This window comes from Mus pahari, chromosome 6 (assembly GCF_900095145.1).
Source record: "Mus pahari chromosome 6, PAHARI_EIJ_v1.1, whole genome shotgun sequence".
Lineage (NCBI taxonomy): Eukaryota > Metazoa > Chordata > Mammalia > Rodentia > Muridae > Mus > Mus pahari.
Window position 1 is genome coordinate 49,766,368 of NC_034595.1, and position 14,249 is coordinate 49,780,616.

The 14,249-nt window shown below is 47.9% G+C and overlaps 1 protein-coding gene across 5 annotated transcripts in view; it reads left to right on the forward strand.

Moving 5' to 3' along the window:
* Window positions 1-14,249, forward strand: part of Patj (PATJ crumbs cell polarity complex component) — a 312,739-nt gene that overhangs the window by 289,121 nt on the left and 9,369 nt on the right. For all 5 annotated transcript variants that reach the window (XM_021200048.2, XM_029539757.1, XM_029539756.1 and 2 more), the window contains one exon: window positions 8,589-8,695. In XM_021200048.2, coding sequence (XP_021055707.1) covers window positions 8,589-8,695 — 107 coding nt within the window. The remainder of the gene's footprint in view (window positions 1-8,588; window positions 8,696-14,249) is intronic.

Consider the following 14,249-nt stretch of genomic DNA (forward strand, 5'->3'; position numbering starts at 1 on the left):
TAGAGGGTTTTGTTGTTGTTGCGTTTTATTTTTGACTCATTGAGTTTTAGAGGGTTTTGTTGTTGTTGTGTTTTATTTTTGTCTCATTGAGTTTTAGAGGGTTTTGTTGTTGTTGTGTTTTATTTTTGACTCATTGAGTTTTAGAGGTTTTGTTGGTTTTTGTTTCTGTTTTTTGTGTTTTGGTTGGTTGGATTTTGGTGGGGTCTTTTTTTGTTTTGTTTTGGGTTTGTTTTGGTTTGGGGTTTTTGTTGTTGTTTTTGGAGCTAAGAAAACATTTTACTATTTAGTTCTGGCTATCCTAAAATTTACCAGATATTCCAGACTGGTCTTGAACCCACAACAATCCAACTGCCTCAGTTTCCCAAGTGCTTGGAATATAGGCATGAGCCACCATGTCAGCTGGCTTGAGAATTCTTAGCCTTGGCTGCCCAATCGGGTCACTATTTGCCAGAGCTTCCCTAAGATTCTGGCTTACTTGGTGTAGGGTGTGCCCTAGACCTAGATGGTGGTAAAGCCCTGCACGTGAGGCTGTGCAGGGTCTGGGGGATAAGTGACATCAGGGTTCAGGGAGAGGAGGAAGCCACGTGATGCAGGAAAGGACAGGAAGTATGGAACAGGCGGGCTAAGTGCACAATGAGCCAGTGCCTCTCCAGGTCTAGCAGGCTCCCTCAGCAACACACAGCACAGCTCTCTCCTTACAGAGTTGCCGAAGACTAATGGGCCACAGTGGACTGTGCTCATGTTTCCTTATCTTAAGTTTTATATTTTATTTTTAAATTTTATATTTCTTTATAATATCTAGAGTCTGAGAATGGTGAAATTCCTCTTGGTATCACAGACATTGTCTTGGGGGGACAACCTGAATGGCCTGCCTAACAAACCCAAGCCATGAGACCCTGGTTTTAATCCTTGCTACTAGAAAAATAAAAATTAAATAATCCTGGGAGAAATCCTTGGAGCATTCCAGGTGACATTGGGGGTTTGAGCCACTAGAGCGCTCTGTGTTTAGCAGCCAGTTTGCCCCTCTTACGTGTTACAGTCTAGACCCTTAGACTTATTTAAGAGGCCTAAAAATCAGTGTGTCAAGAAAGCCATTGTCAGTGGGCTCCAGATAAATACTTTCTGCTACTTCAAATCCTACAAAAGTCAGGTCTAGGCATTTGATGTTCTTTAGCATGCCCACTATCTCAGGGTCACATTGGCTTCTCAGCTCCCATGATAAATAGCATCTGCACCTCTCAATCTAGGATACAAGTTAGGTACAGGCTGGGCGTGGTGGCGCACGCCTTTAATCCCAGCACTNGGGAGGCAGAGGCAGGNGNATTTCTGAGTTCGAGGCCAGCCTGGTCTACAAAGTGAGTTCCAGGACAGCCAGGGCTATACAGAGAAACCCTGTCTCGAAAAACCAAAAAAAATAAAAAAATAAAAACAAGTTAGGTACAGATGCAGGCTGGGTGTGCATGCTGAGTTTTACAGTTTATACCAAAGAGATCTGGGCCCTGACAGGTCTAGCAGCTAATAGTGTTCCCTAGCAGGGTTAGGTGCTCAGGAGAGCTCCACGCCGGGAGCACAGGCTTGTGTGCTTTGTAACAGCCCACATTCCCAGAAACTATCTTGATTTCTCAGTTCTCCAAGACATAGTCTCCCAAAACTGTTCTGTTGTTGGTTGTTGTTATTGTTATTGCTGTTTGGTTATTTGATTTGGTTTTTTGAGACAGGGCTTTTCTGTGTAGCCCTGGCCACCCTGAAACTCGATATGTAGACCAGGCTGGTCTCAAACTCACAGAGATCCCCTACCTCTGCCACCCAAGTGCTGGGATTAAAGGTGTGTACCACTGCCACCACCAGGCCCCCAAACCTGTTTTTAAGGAGAGCTACCCATCTTGTGGTCCATGCAATAAAGGCATGCACAAGTGGCTCAACCCGAAAGTTTATTGAACACAGACTGACCTACTGCTGAACATAGTGCTGTAGTTGAGTTCAGCTTTATTTTTAAGTCATGTAGTGTCCCAGTAGCTATAGTACAAGCCATTGTGTCCGATGAAATAACACTTTCTCAAGGAGAATGGCTTGAGAGGTGAACTCCACTAAAGGAGTTGAAGGAATTGCAGGTTGAGAGAGAAACTCCACTGGACAGGGAACCACAGTGAAAGAACAAAGCGTTTGGAGGGGGAAACACAGAGTGAGCCGTGAGCGCAGTGGGAGGGGGAAACACACACTGACCGGCAAGCACAGTGGGAGGGGGAAACACAGAGTTCGGTGTGAGTGTCGTGGGAGGGGGGAACACACCCTGGCAGAGAGCGGTGGGAGGGGGGAACATGGTTATTGGCTCATTTTCCAACTCCGTGGATACTGCCGACTGTTCCTTAGGCCTGGGAGACAGCGCCTCGTTCCTAGCCTTCCTGTCCCGCAGCTTGCTGTCCATGCGTAGTTGAATCCTCCCCTCCTCTTCCTTTGGGTCGGTAGCCTCCCAGGTCGCGGGTGGGTGGGCCTCTGTACCCGGTTCCTTCTGTAGGTGGGTCTCTGCTTCCATGGCTGCTGTTCTCTCCGGCTGTGTCTGGGTCTCCTCTTCCTTGGAATGACAGGTCTCCCCAGCGCTTCCTTCTTGTTGGTAGTTTGGGGGAGGCAGATTGCAGATTTCTCCTCTTGGTCTCTTCTGCCTTGGAGAAGTTGGGACTCTTCCTTCAGGCTGCTGGGCTGCTCTGACTCAGGCCTGTGATTACTAAGTGTTTAATAATAACTACACCTGGAGGGGGTACAAAATACTTCCATTAGACATCTGGTGAGAAATCTTTAAGTTTTGCAGTCACTTGGTAATAAGTAAGGCAGCTCAACTAGAGTTAGTATGTTCATGCCTGTAACCCAGCAGTTCTATATCTAGCCACCCACCCTGACCCTGTGCATCTCCATCACCAGGCACATATGTAAAGAGCACTCAGTTTTGAGCAGGATGACATCAGCCATATTTTCCAACTGTCCTTTTCCTCTGGAGAAAGAAAGGAAAGGGTTCCAGTCCACATGAGGCAGAAGGCCAGACCACAGATCCCAGGGTGGGATTGTCACCAAACCTAAGTCACAGCACGTGCTCATGCATAGTAAGCCTCATTCATAGCACAAAGCAGGAAAGGGAGATGTGTTCAATGTGTCCCTCTTTGAAGGAGGGATGAAGAGACCCAGTGACCACACACACAGTTCATCTTAGGGTCCTGAAGTAAGACTGAAGCTTAAACAGAGGGCCAAGGATCTGTGCCTCTAAGCAGTCCTGGTCCAAGACCTTTTCCGCCACCACTGACCTTCATTGTCTGGACTTGCCCCTCATCCTGTGGATGTTAGAATTGCGTGGCATCTCTCTGTGGGTGTTAGAATTGCGTGGCATCTCTTTCCTAAAGACAAACTCTCCCTCTGGCTGCCGCCTTTCCCTTCTCCTAGGATAAGCTTCCCAGGGAAATATCCAGGTTGTTGGTGTTCCTCGTTTCAGTCGTGCAAGAGATTAAGAGACACAGGTGTCTCTCAGACTGTCTTCATTTCTGCCACTCCAGTTACAGGATCTCACTTCTCCAGGCCAGGGAACCCAGAGGCTAGAACACCTGAAGTTGCAGAGAGCATGATACCCCCGGTCTCATAAAAGGCCTCTAACCTTGTCGCTTCCCACTTTGACTATCATTGGGTCCTGTCGCCCCCCACGCGACCTCTACTGCACACCTCCCTGAAGGCAGGACCGCTTCTCTCCCTTGTTTTCCCCCGAGTCCCATCCCTGTTTTCAGAACCCAGCGAAGCTGAGAACAAGTCCAAGATTCACTTGATAAAGAAAAATAAAGCCTCTTGTTGGCCTTCCCCTGCTTCCCACAGGACCCTGGGCTTACTTACCTCAGACCATAGTCTGCAGTCCCTGGCGTTCAGAGGCAAGGCTGAGCAGGACACATAGGTCCCACCCACCTCAGTGTTGAACTTGTACACCACTGACCTAACCCTTAGAGAGTAGCTCCTCCCGTTCCTAAGCCAAGCCCCAGGGAAGGTTTAGCCATGGCCTATCAAGTTACTTGGTCAGTCAGCTCTTCCTGCAGGTGGCAGATCTGCTGTCCTAGGTCTCCCCACAGGAGACCTGCTGTCCTTCTTATTTAACACTTAGCCTGAGGGTTCCACTCCTTCAAGACTGGCAAGAAGGTTCTGGGTGGTTCCCTTTTAATTTTAGAGCTTGTTTCGGGGAGGGAACTGCAGGACATTTTTTTATATTTTGCAGCTAGATAGTAAAGGTTTATGGTGAGTGTAATGGGCTGTAACTGGAGTGACGGCTAGGTCTGGGAAGTAGACTCTGGAGCCACTTTTCCTTCATGCCCTGTGATTGCTTCCTGACATGGGATTAAAGAGTAGTAGATTCTAACCAGGCACAGTGGCAGCCCCTGCCTGTAATCCCAGCTCTCTGGGATGGCTCTGAGTTTCCGGTTAGCCTGGGAGACAAAGTGATCGGCACAGTCTCCAGGGGAGAGGGAGGGCTGGGTGTGGTAGTGCCTGCCTGGAGTACCAGCTCCTGGGAGGCAAAGATTGATCTCTGAATTCTAGGCTAGCCAGTGCTATATATCAAGACACTAATCTCAAAATAAATAAATAAATAAATAGATAGATAGATAGATAGATAGATAGATAGATAGATAGATAGATAAATAAAATAAAAAGGAGGAGAAGGAAGGAAACAAGGGAGAAACAGGTGATATTTTAATGACTTTTCTGGTTCCGTCCAATAGGGACATGACATAGTCCCATGAGCATATCCTGTGGTGACCAATTTGAGCTTCTTTTTCATGAGATCCCCGTGCGCCACTCTGCTCCATAAGCATTCATTTCTGATAGAAGCCTGGCCCCCAAGAATCCCAGTAGACTGGGCTCAGCTTCTTTTCCCACACAGCCTGAGCCTGGGGGCTCACACTTTGTCTGTACTCCCAGCACTCAGGAGGCTGAGGCAGAAGGATCAGTTTCAGGCCAGCCTAGACTGCATACAAGAGAGACCCTGTCTTACCTCCTCTTCCCCATCAAATCCAGAAGGAGATGGAACCGTGGTGAGGCCAAAAAAGGAGCTTATTAAATAAACAGAGTGATCCCACCGGGAACCACCGTGACCCAAGGACCCATGTGAGCTGCCAGCAGTCATCCTGGGCACATGGCAGAGAAACAAAGGAACTCGGAGTTCCCGGGTACGGTTCCAGGTCGTCTTGGTCTGGCCGTCCACTGGTTGATCATTGTCTTAGGCCATTTTCTCAGGATTGGCAATGCAGAGTTATGTTGGTGCTAAGAAGGTTGCTGAGTTCTACCATTTGCCTTTAAATGTTGTCAGGCAAGCCTATTGTCCCTGAGGTCCAAGTCACTTTAAGTGAGAAACACTCGGGAGAACTCACAAAGAAGGGAAAGGAACAAGATGGAGTCCGAAACACAACAGAGGGCTGGTGAGACGCTCAGCAGATAGAGTAGTTGCTTCCAAGCCTGTCAGCCTGAGTTCAAAGCCCGGGTTCCACACGGTGAAAGGAGAGAATTGATCCCCATATGACCTCTGACCTCCAAGCATGTACTATGGCACATGCAGGCACCTACTGCCCCCCCCCCCACACACACACACACTAAACAAACATAAAAAGAAAAATTTGGTGCTGAAGAAATAAATGGCTAAGCAGTTAAGAAAGAACATGAGCTGCTCTTCCAGAGGACCAGGGTTCAGCTCTGAGCATCCACGTGGCAGCTCACAGCTATTTGTAATTTCAGTTCCAGAGTATCCAACACACACAAGACACATGAGGTAAACCATCAATGCTCATAGAATAAAAATAAATTATTTAAAAAAAAAAAAAGCAAAACAAAATTCAAAATGTCATGTCTCTGTAGACTCTGTGGAGTAGGGCCTACCTGTTAGATTTTCTCTCTCCTTAAAGGACCAGAAACCCCGTCTCCACATAATCACCTCAATCTCTCTGTCCCTCATGAAGACTTCCGGCCCACTCATTCTCTTCAGGGTTCTTCCATAGGTACACGCTGGAGCATGACCCTGTTGCTCATAGAGGCGGAGCTGAGAAGCAATCCACAGCCACAGAAACATGCACTGTTAATCCCTGAGAAACGGGTTGAAAATGCAGAAGACAACAGGAAGAATTAACCTAAGCAGGGGCACTAGAGAAGGTCGCACTAGAGAAGGTCACACGAGGAGCAGGCCGTCAGCTAAACTGGCTTGTGTAGAGATTCCCAGGGAGAAAACTCCCCAAGACTGAGAGGAACGGAGGAAGAAAGATTAGAAGTGTGGGTGGGTCGGGGGTCGGGGTGCTGCACATGCTTAGCATCTTCTCCCACAAACATAGGGACAATGGTGAAAGGTTTCCAGGAGGGGAGTGCTGCTGTGTATCCGGGAAGATGGCAGGGAAAGGTAGAAGAGATGGGAAGAGTGAACAGGGCTGGGAACTCATTCGGGAGCAGGCAACACCAGGAGGCTACTGAGACTGGGCACCTACCTCAGTGCCTGTCTCAGATGACAGGCTCTAACCCCAACAGGGTTTCAGTATTATACCTTCTTAGTTCATAATGGGGAGCTGGAGGTGTAATTTGATAATAAGGGGGGAAATGATGAAAGGAAGAGTCACCTGAACAGAGGGAGTACATTTTGGGGTCCAAAATTTGGAGAGGAAGTAGGGTGGGGGTGCATGCTGTGGTGTTCTCTGAGAATGGAACATGCTAGGCAGGCAGTCTGCCACTGAGCTACCCCCCACGCCCAGTCCAAACTTGGACTTGGTGTCCTAATTTTGATAAGCTGAGCGATGTCGATGCAAATCCCAAAGTGGTGCCTGGGCCGAGCATAGCAGCCGGGTTATAAGCTCAGCACAGCGGCAGAACTTAAAGCCAGAGGGTGGATGCGCTGTCACTTGACTCTGAAATCACCTGGGCCTCTGACAGAGCCCGGAGGTAAGCAGAGGTCGTGGAGAGCAGACCTTACTAGCAGTGGGAAAGTCGGGAGTATGTGGGTCCTGGAGGCTCAGGCCGGGGAAGCTGAATGGAATGTTTGGGAAGAGTGTGCCTTAGAGCAGGCAGCGTCTGCTGAGGTTCTAGGCTGTGTGAGACAGCCCTGCCTGCTACTGGAAGAAGAGAGTCTGGAAGGGAGCTTTTATGCTACGCATCTCCCCATTTAGTTGCCTATTCTTCCCATGAGTGTACTTGTAGGACACTCTGCACTTGTGTGTAACTGTTTCCCCCTCTCTGGGTGATCCCCAAATGCTTTCTGACCCCTCCCCTGGCCCATCGCCTTCCCCCTGCTTTACCGGCAGTACAGACAGCTGTTTCACGATTGAGGCATGTATGCCCTCTGTTGGTCTGTTCTGAAACTGCATCACATCAAGTTTCCCTGCACTCCTGGCGGCAAATTCCTCTCCGGATCTGTGCGGTGGGACAGTCAGTCCTCCTGATCCCTGGGCTCTGTTCTGGGGTCGGGATAGGACAGCTGGCAGGACAATGAGGTCAGAATGCTGAACACAGGGGAAGGTTAGCAGAGATGCCCCAGGGCAGGACACCTTGAAGGTCATAGGAAGGACTTCAGCTTGTGGCCCCCGCATCTAGTTCTCTGCAGATGACTTCAGACAGAGTCTGGAGTAATCGGCTGCATGCTAACTTGGTTCTAGCTATTTGAGAAAAGTTAGGGTGAGCAGTGAGAGTTCCTGAAGAACTCCATGAGATGACTCTGTGGGTCAGCCTGCAGCACCTGGGAGGATGGTGGGCTCTGAGACAGAGACGTCAAAGATGGTACCAACCAACCTTGCCTTATGAAACCACCTGGGATGTAGAAAGGGGCAGAGGGCTGGGGATGGTAGCAATGACGAACATCACTGGGGACACATCATAAGGGTTGGGAGTTAAGTAAGGTAGAGCTGGAGATAGAGAGCTGGGGGTTGTTGTCACGGATGGTATTTAATAGCACAAGACCCAGTGTGGGTGAGAAAAACCAGGAACTTGGGAGCTAAGCCTGTCATACTGCACCGGAGTCTGCAAGAGAGGAAGACGGGGTCAGAAGGTGCATGAGTCTAATGTACCTGGGCCGGTGGCACAGGCCTGTGATTCCAGCAGTTATTGGAAGGCTGAGGAATGAGGGTCAAGACAGCGTCTGCAGCTCTGTAAGGCCCTGCCTCAAAATGAAAGGTTTCAAAAGGAGGGTGTGGCCACATGGGTGAGTGATAGAGTCCTTGTTCAGAGGCTCTGGGTTCCGTCTCCAGTTCCACAAAAGAATAAAGAAGGGGATGGAGAGGCAGCAGCCACCGGAAGTCAAATGAAGGAAAGAGTTTAAGAGAGAAATGAAGCCCTCCAGCGCAGCATGGGGGTGCATGCTGAAACCCCAGCCCTGGGGAGGGCGCAGCAGGAACATCAAGAGTTTTAACACCAGTGGGTCTTTGTCTCGGGAAGTGAGGGAGGAGAAAGTGAGAAAGATGAGAGGAGAGGAAGGGGAACGAGAAACGAATAATCCATCTGTCCATCTCTCTGTGCAGGATGAATGCGGTTTAGAACACAGCCATGGTTTCTCCAGCATCCTAGCAACTTACAGTAAAATACCTTGTCATTCTCTCCCACAGGTTGTGGCAGATACCAACATAAGTGCCATAGCGACCCAGCTGGAAATGATGTCTGCAGGCTCCCAGCTTGCCTCTCCGACTGCCGACCGACATCCGGAAGACACAGAGTGAGTGTTCTGGTGCAGAGTGGAGGGATGCAGTGCTAAGTTCTCCTGCCCTGACAAGGTCTGACAAGATGTCTGTCGGGGCTCTGTTTCACACAGCCTCTGTTCCACCACGAGATCCTTCTCATTGCCTCGACACAAGCCTGTGCCCTCTGTCCTAAGAAACTGCCGGTTTCTTAGGTCTACCCTGCTCTAAGATGCAAGGACTTACATTTCCTTAACTCACTAAGTTAAAGCCTTGTTCTGAGGTGAAATCTTATTGTCCCCTTTGAAAGCATATGTCATTGCCAAGTTGCTCATTAAAGCAGTATTTCTGGAGCTAAACTGTATAAGAATTAAGAACAGGAGGCTGGTGACATAAAGGCACTCGGCACCCAGTCTGACAACCTGAGTTTGGTCCCTGGGGCCCACATAGTGGAAGGAAAGAACCAACTCTCACAAGCTATTGGCGCCTGAACTCTGCTTGCCTGGGTATGCGCATGCGCACGCCCTCCAAAACACTATTTGTGGAGACTCTGAGGAGATGCTCCCCAGCAGATCCAGGATTAGCAGGTTCCCTAGGGTTATTCTCCAGACAAGCAGAGAGCAGCTGCACTCAGAAGTGCTGCCTGGAACTGTTCCTCACTGCCCTGTCAGCCTCTGATCATAGTGTGTGCTCAATGAATGCTACCGGCTAATGGCTCATGGAAGAACCTGGGATCACAGCTATCCATAAGGGACTTCATTGGGGGCAGAAGTCATGGTTTATCAACCTAAGTGATACTCTTAGGGGTGTGTTCTTGAAGAAAAAAATAAGACTTTTCCTACCTTTTTTTTTTCCTCATGATATATCAGATATGACAGAATACAAAAAGAACATTCTTAAGCTACCACAGCTCTTTAAGTCAAAATCAGGGTGGGGAGAGGAAGGGTGTACTCAGTTGGTAGAGGACCATTCTTGATTTGTAGACAAGCCTGGGTATGTGATACCCTATCTCTCAAAGAAGAGAGGAACGGAGGGAGGGAAGGAAGGAAGAAAAATCAGGGTGGGGCCAAAGCTCATGCCTGTAGTCCCAGCACTCAGGGCTGAGTAGGTGTGCTGTAAAGCAAAGGCCACCCTGAGCTACGTGATGAACCAGTGAGATTAAAACCCAGACCTTTGCAGAAGAGCAGCACTGCCCTTGTCATCTGGTCCTTTGCTCTAACTCCACAGCTTCTGGCTGGAAGCCACCAGCACAAACAAACCCACAGCTAAACTCTGAGTGTCTTTAAAAACACGTCTCTGGGACTGGAGAGACGGCTCAGCTCTTCCAGAGGACCCAAGTTCAATTCCCAGCACCAACTCACAGCTGTCTATAATTCCAGTTCCAGAGGATCTGGTGCCCTCACACAGACATACAGACCACCAGTGCATATAACAATAAATAAATCTTAAAGGAAAAGGCAAAGGAAAGGAAGAGAAAAGAAAAAAGAAACATGTCTCTGCCAGGTGTCCCAGCACTGGGGAGGTAGAGGCAGTCAGTACTCTGAGTTAGAGGCCAACCTAGTTTACGTAATGAGTTCTAAAACAGCCAGAGCTACATAATACAGAGATATAATAGAGACTCTGGCCAAAAAAAAAAAAAAAAAAAAAAAAAAAAAAAAAAAAAAAAAAAAGCAAGAAAAGGAAGGAAGGAAGGAAGGAAGGAAGGAAGGAAGGAAGGAAGGAAGGAAGGACAAAACTGTTAAGGCAGGGCTGGGCTGGAGAAAGTAGCTGAGGTTAAGAGCTCATACTGTTCTTTGAGAGGACCCAGGTTCAGTTCCCAGCACCAATGTCAGGCAGTGTCATAGCCACCTGTAACTCCAGTTCCAAGGGATCCAACACCCTCTTCTCAACTCCACAGGGATCTGTGTCCACATGCACATACCCTCCCTAAACACACACACACACACACACACACACACACACACATACATTATTGTAAACCGTATCAGCCATTGCACACATACATTATTAAAAAACCATAAAAATAATTCTAAAAAGAAATATTAAGGTATTATGAGATAAATTGACATGATCCAGATGATGCTTGCTCCCAATTGCCAGTGGTCCAGCTATGCAGGTGTCTAAGGAGACTAGTTCTGTGTTTGAGCTCTTTCCTCAGTTTCCTTCCCAATGTCCTTGGCAACAAGGGTTATGTCTGCAAAAGCAGCCAGAATCGTGTTCATGTCCAACTTCCAGGCTACGACTGAGCATGCTCGTGAGGCCACAGTAAGTCTAACCTTACTCATGACGTCATTACTGCTCCATGTGGGAACAGTTCGTTACTGAGCATCTCTCTAAGGCCAAGCACTGTTACTAGTGCTGAGTTCTGAGGACTCAGAGAAATACTTATAAAGATGTGGCCCTACCCAGCCTTAAGGGAAAAGTAGACCTATAAATCCATAGCTGTGGGAGGGCTGGTAAGAGCAGTTAAGCTCAGGGAGAGTAGGGCCCTTGAAGCCATTGCCGAAAGCCCGACTTGGGGCAGGGGGTTAATTGCTGGAGCTAATGATGAGTTTTGAAAGGATTGGGCTAAGCTGGGCGGTATTCAAAACCATGCACAATCTGTACAGCACAGGCTATAGCAGTTACTGTAGACAACTACTAGACACAAACATTGCAACAACAAGCAGTGGCTAATAGTGTCAACCAGATGGAAACCTACCCAAAAATAAGTTAGGCAGAGTTGCAGGGCAGCTCTAATCAGAACAGCAAAATCAAAGGTCACATGCCCCATTCTCAAAGGAGAAGAAAAGAGACCCTCCCACCACAAATCAGACAGTGCGGACAGGGACCCCAGATTTCCTTAGATTTTGACCATCCTTTGGATGGTAGCCTGTGGGAAGAAGGACTGAGGTTTAGCTCAGTTGGTACAGCACTTGCCTTGCATGCACAAAGCCAGTGGTTTGATCCTGAGCACCAACCACATAAAGCCAAGTCTGGTGTTGCCAGCCTCTGATCCCAACAGTTGGGAGGTGGTGTCATAGAAATCCAAGGTCACCCTCGGCTTCGTAGCTAGTTCAAGGTCAGCACTGGCTTCAGGTAAAATGAGATTAGATGGTTTGAGCACACATGGGTGATTTAAATTTTAGTAAAGTTGACTGAGAGAGACTTCCATACTGACGAAAATCTCAGTCACATGTTTGAAGCAGATTGTCTTCACCCCTCTTGATCCATGCTGATGACCCTCTCCTCTCCTGGCTTCTAGTTCTTGTTTATATAGCCATGATCCTGAACTAAGCTTGAAGGAACAGGTAGAGGAAAAAGATGAGCTCATTACAATGGTGTAGAATCAGGATGGAGGACAGAAAGCCTGGGCTCAGCCTCCTGAAGGGTACAGAAGAACTCCTTACTGGAGGTGGGCTTGGCGAGGGTCTTTCCACCCTAGGAGAAGTGATATGAACACTTGGGCAGGAAAGGGGCATCAGTTCCCAAGCGCTAGCCTGCCACTGCTGGTTAGGGGCACATCTGGAGACTGCAGGTGTCTATCTTGCTGGTATGGCCTCTGCATTGCTGGCTGTACCATCCACACATTCTTTATTTAAACAGCACAGGTTGGGTTTTAAACTCTAGGATAGTCCTCACTTTCTGACTAACTACTGGATGTGATGGTGGCTGCCATCCCAGCACACGGGAGGCTGAAGAAAGACTATTGATGGCTGTGAGGTCTAGTTCTAGCTACTGTTCAGATCACACTTCAAAATAAAGGGAGGGGATTTGGTAAGACGGCTCAATGGGAAATGGCACTTGCCGCCAAGACTGACAACTTCCAGTTCCCTCCCTGGAACCTGTGTGGTAGGAGAGAAATGAACCCTAAAAGCTGTCCCATGCCTTTTAATGTGCACAAGAACACAGCACATAAAAGTGTGTGTGTGTGTGTATGTGTGTGTGTGTGTGTGTGTGTGTGTGTGTCGTGTTAAGAATTTGTCCAAGCCTTGTAGTACATGCGTAGATTTGAACTGCTTAGGAGGCTGAGCCAGAAGCATCATGATCTCAAGGCCTGCCTGAGCTACATGGTGACTCTTGGTACCTTAGCAAAACCCTGCCTCAAAATTAAAATAAAATAAAATAAAATAAAATAAAATAAAATAAAATAAAATAAAATAAAATAAAAATGGGTAGGGATGCCACTCAGAGCTACACCTCTTGCTTAGCAGGCACAAGGCCATGGGCACTTTCCTCAGTAACACCACACAGAAAGGGGCCAGCTTAGACCATATAACAAGATCTTATCTGAATAAAACAAAGAGATGAATTAAGAACTAACCATAGGCCGGCCAGTGCACACGCCTTTAATCCCAACTCTTGGGAGGCAGAGGCAGGTGGATTTCTGAGTTCCAGGCCAGCCTGGTCTACAGAGTGAGTTCCAGGACAGCCAGGGCTACACAGAGAAACCCTATATTGAAAAATCAAGGAAAAAACAAGCAAAAAGCAAACAATCAAAACAAAACAACAACAAAAAACCCAGCACTCATAGCTTCGCAGTATGGAAATGTCTCTCAAATCTGTGTGCTTCCATTGAAATGAACTCCCTCTCGGTGTCTGCTCTTGGAATTAAACAGGATACATTGTGCTTTCAGAACCCTTGTGCCTTACTTAGATTATTACTTTGGAGAAAGGCTGCAAGGTTGGGCCTTAGTATTGTAGGCAGTTTTGGAAATCCACAGGAAGACCTCCCAATCTCTGGCAAGACTATATTTTCAAAGGTATTGATGTGTTAAAGCAGCAGGTCCTATCTCAACAGCACACTAGGCCAAGACAGTTCCACATGGAAGAGGTTTTATTGGGAGGGAGAGACGGTGTGGCAGAAGAAAGAGAAGAGGGGGAGAAGAGAAAGAGAGGGGACAAGGAAGGTGGCAGTAGAAAGAGAAAGGAGAAGAGAGAGGGGGGCATTCCCCTTATTTATATGGTAAAGCAGGTAAAGGTGGGAGGTGAGCCAAGTGGATTCTGGGAATATGATGCCTGTTGTCTTGGCAACAGGTCTGCAGGTCGCTCTGTCACCTATGTGATGTCATAGGTTTGGGAGGTCCTGATGCCAACAGGTATTTTTCCTTTTTACTGTACTTTTTAAAACAAAGCTAGTGAGATTTTAAGTGCATTGTAAGTGCATTGTACTGTTTTGCTGGGGGCTACACTTGTGTTGGAGGAGGGTTGTTATTTCATCTAGGTCTCGTAGGAAACCCCAACCAGGAAAGAAAGCATTACACTAGTGGGATAAGAAGTACTTATCTCTTGGGGAGACAAGAGGAGAAGCTGGCACTCACAGATTGAGGTTTGTCTTCTGCAGCACCTGCTCTGGAGGCTGCCTCCAGATACACTGTTCTAGGCTTAAAAGGGATTCAGCTTTGTCCTTTAAGAAAGAAAATCCGGGACTTGGTGGTGGTGTACAACTTTAATCCCAACATTCAGGAGACAGTGGCAGACGAGTCTCTGTGAGTTCAAGGCCAGTGTGGTGAGTTCCAGAACAGCCAGGGCAAGGGGTCCGTGGTGATGCAGAGATCATGCGGCTATGGAGGTGGCTTAGTGGGTAAGGCACCTGCTTTGTAAGCGGACAGA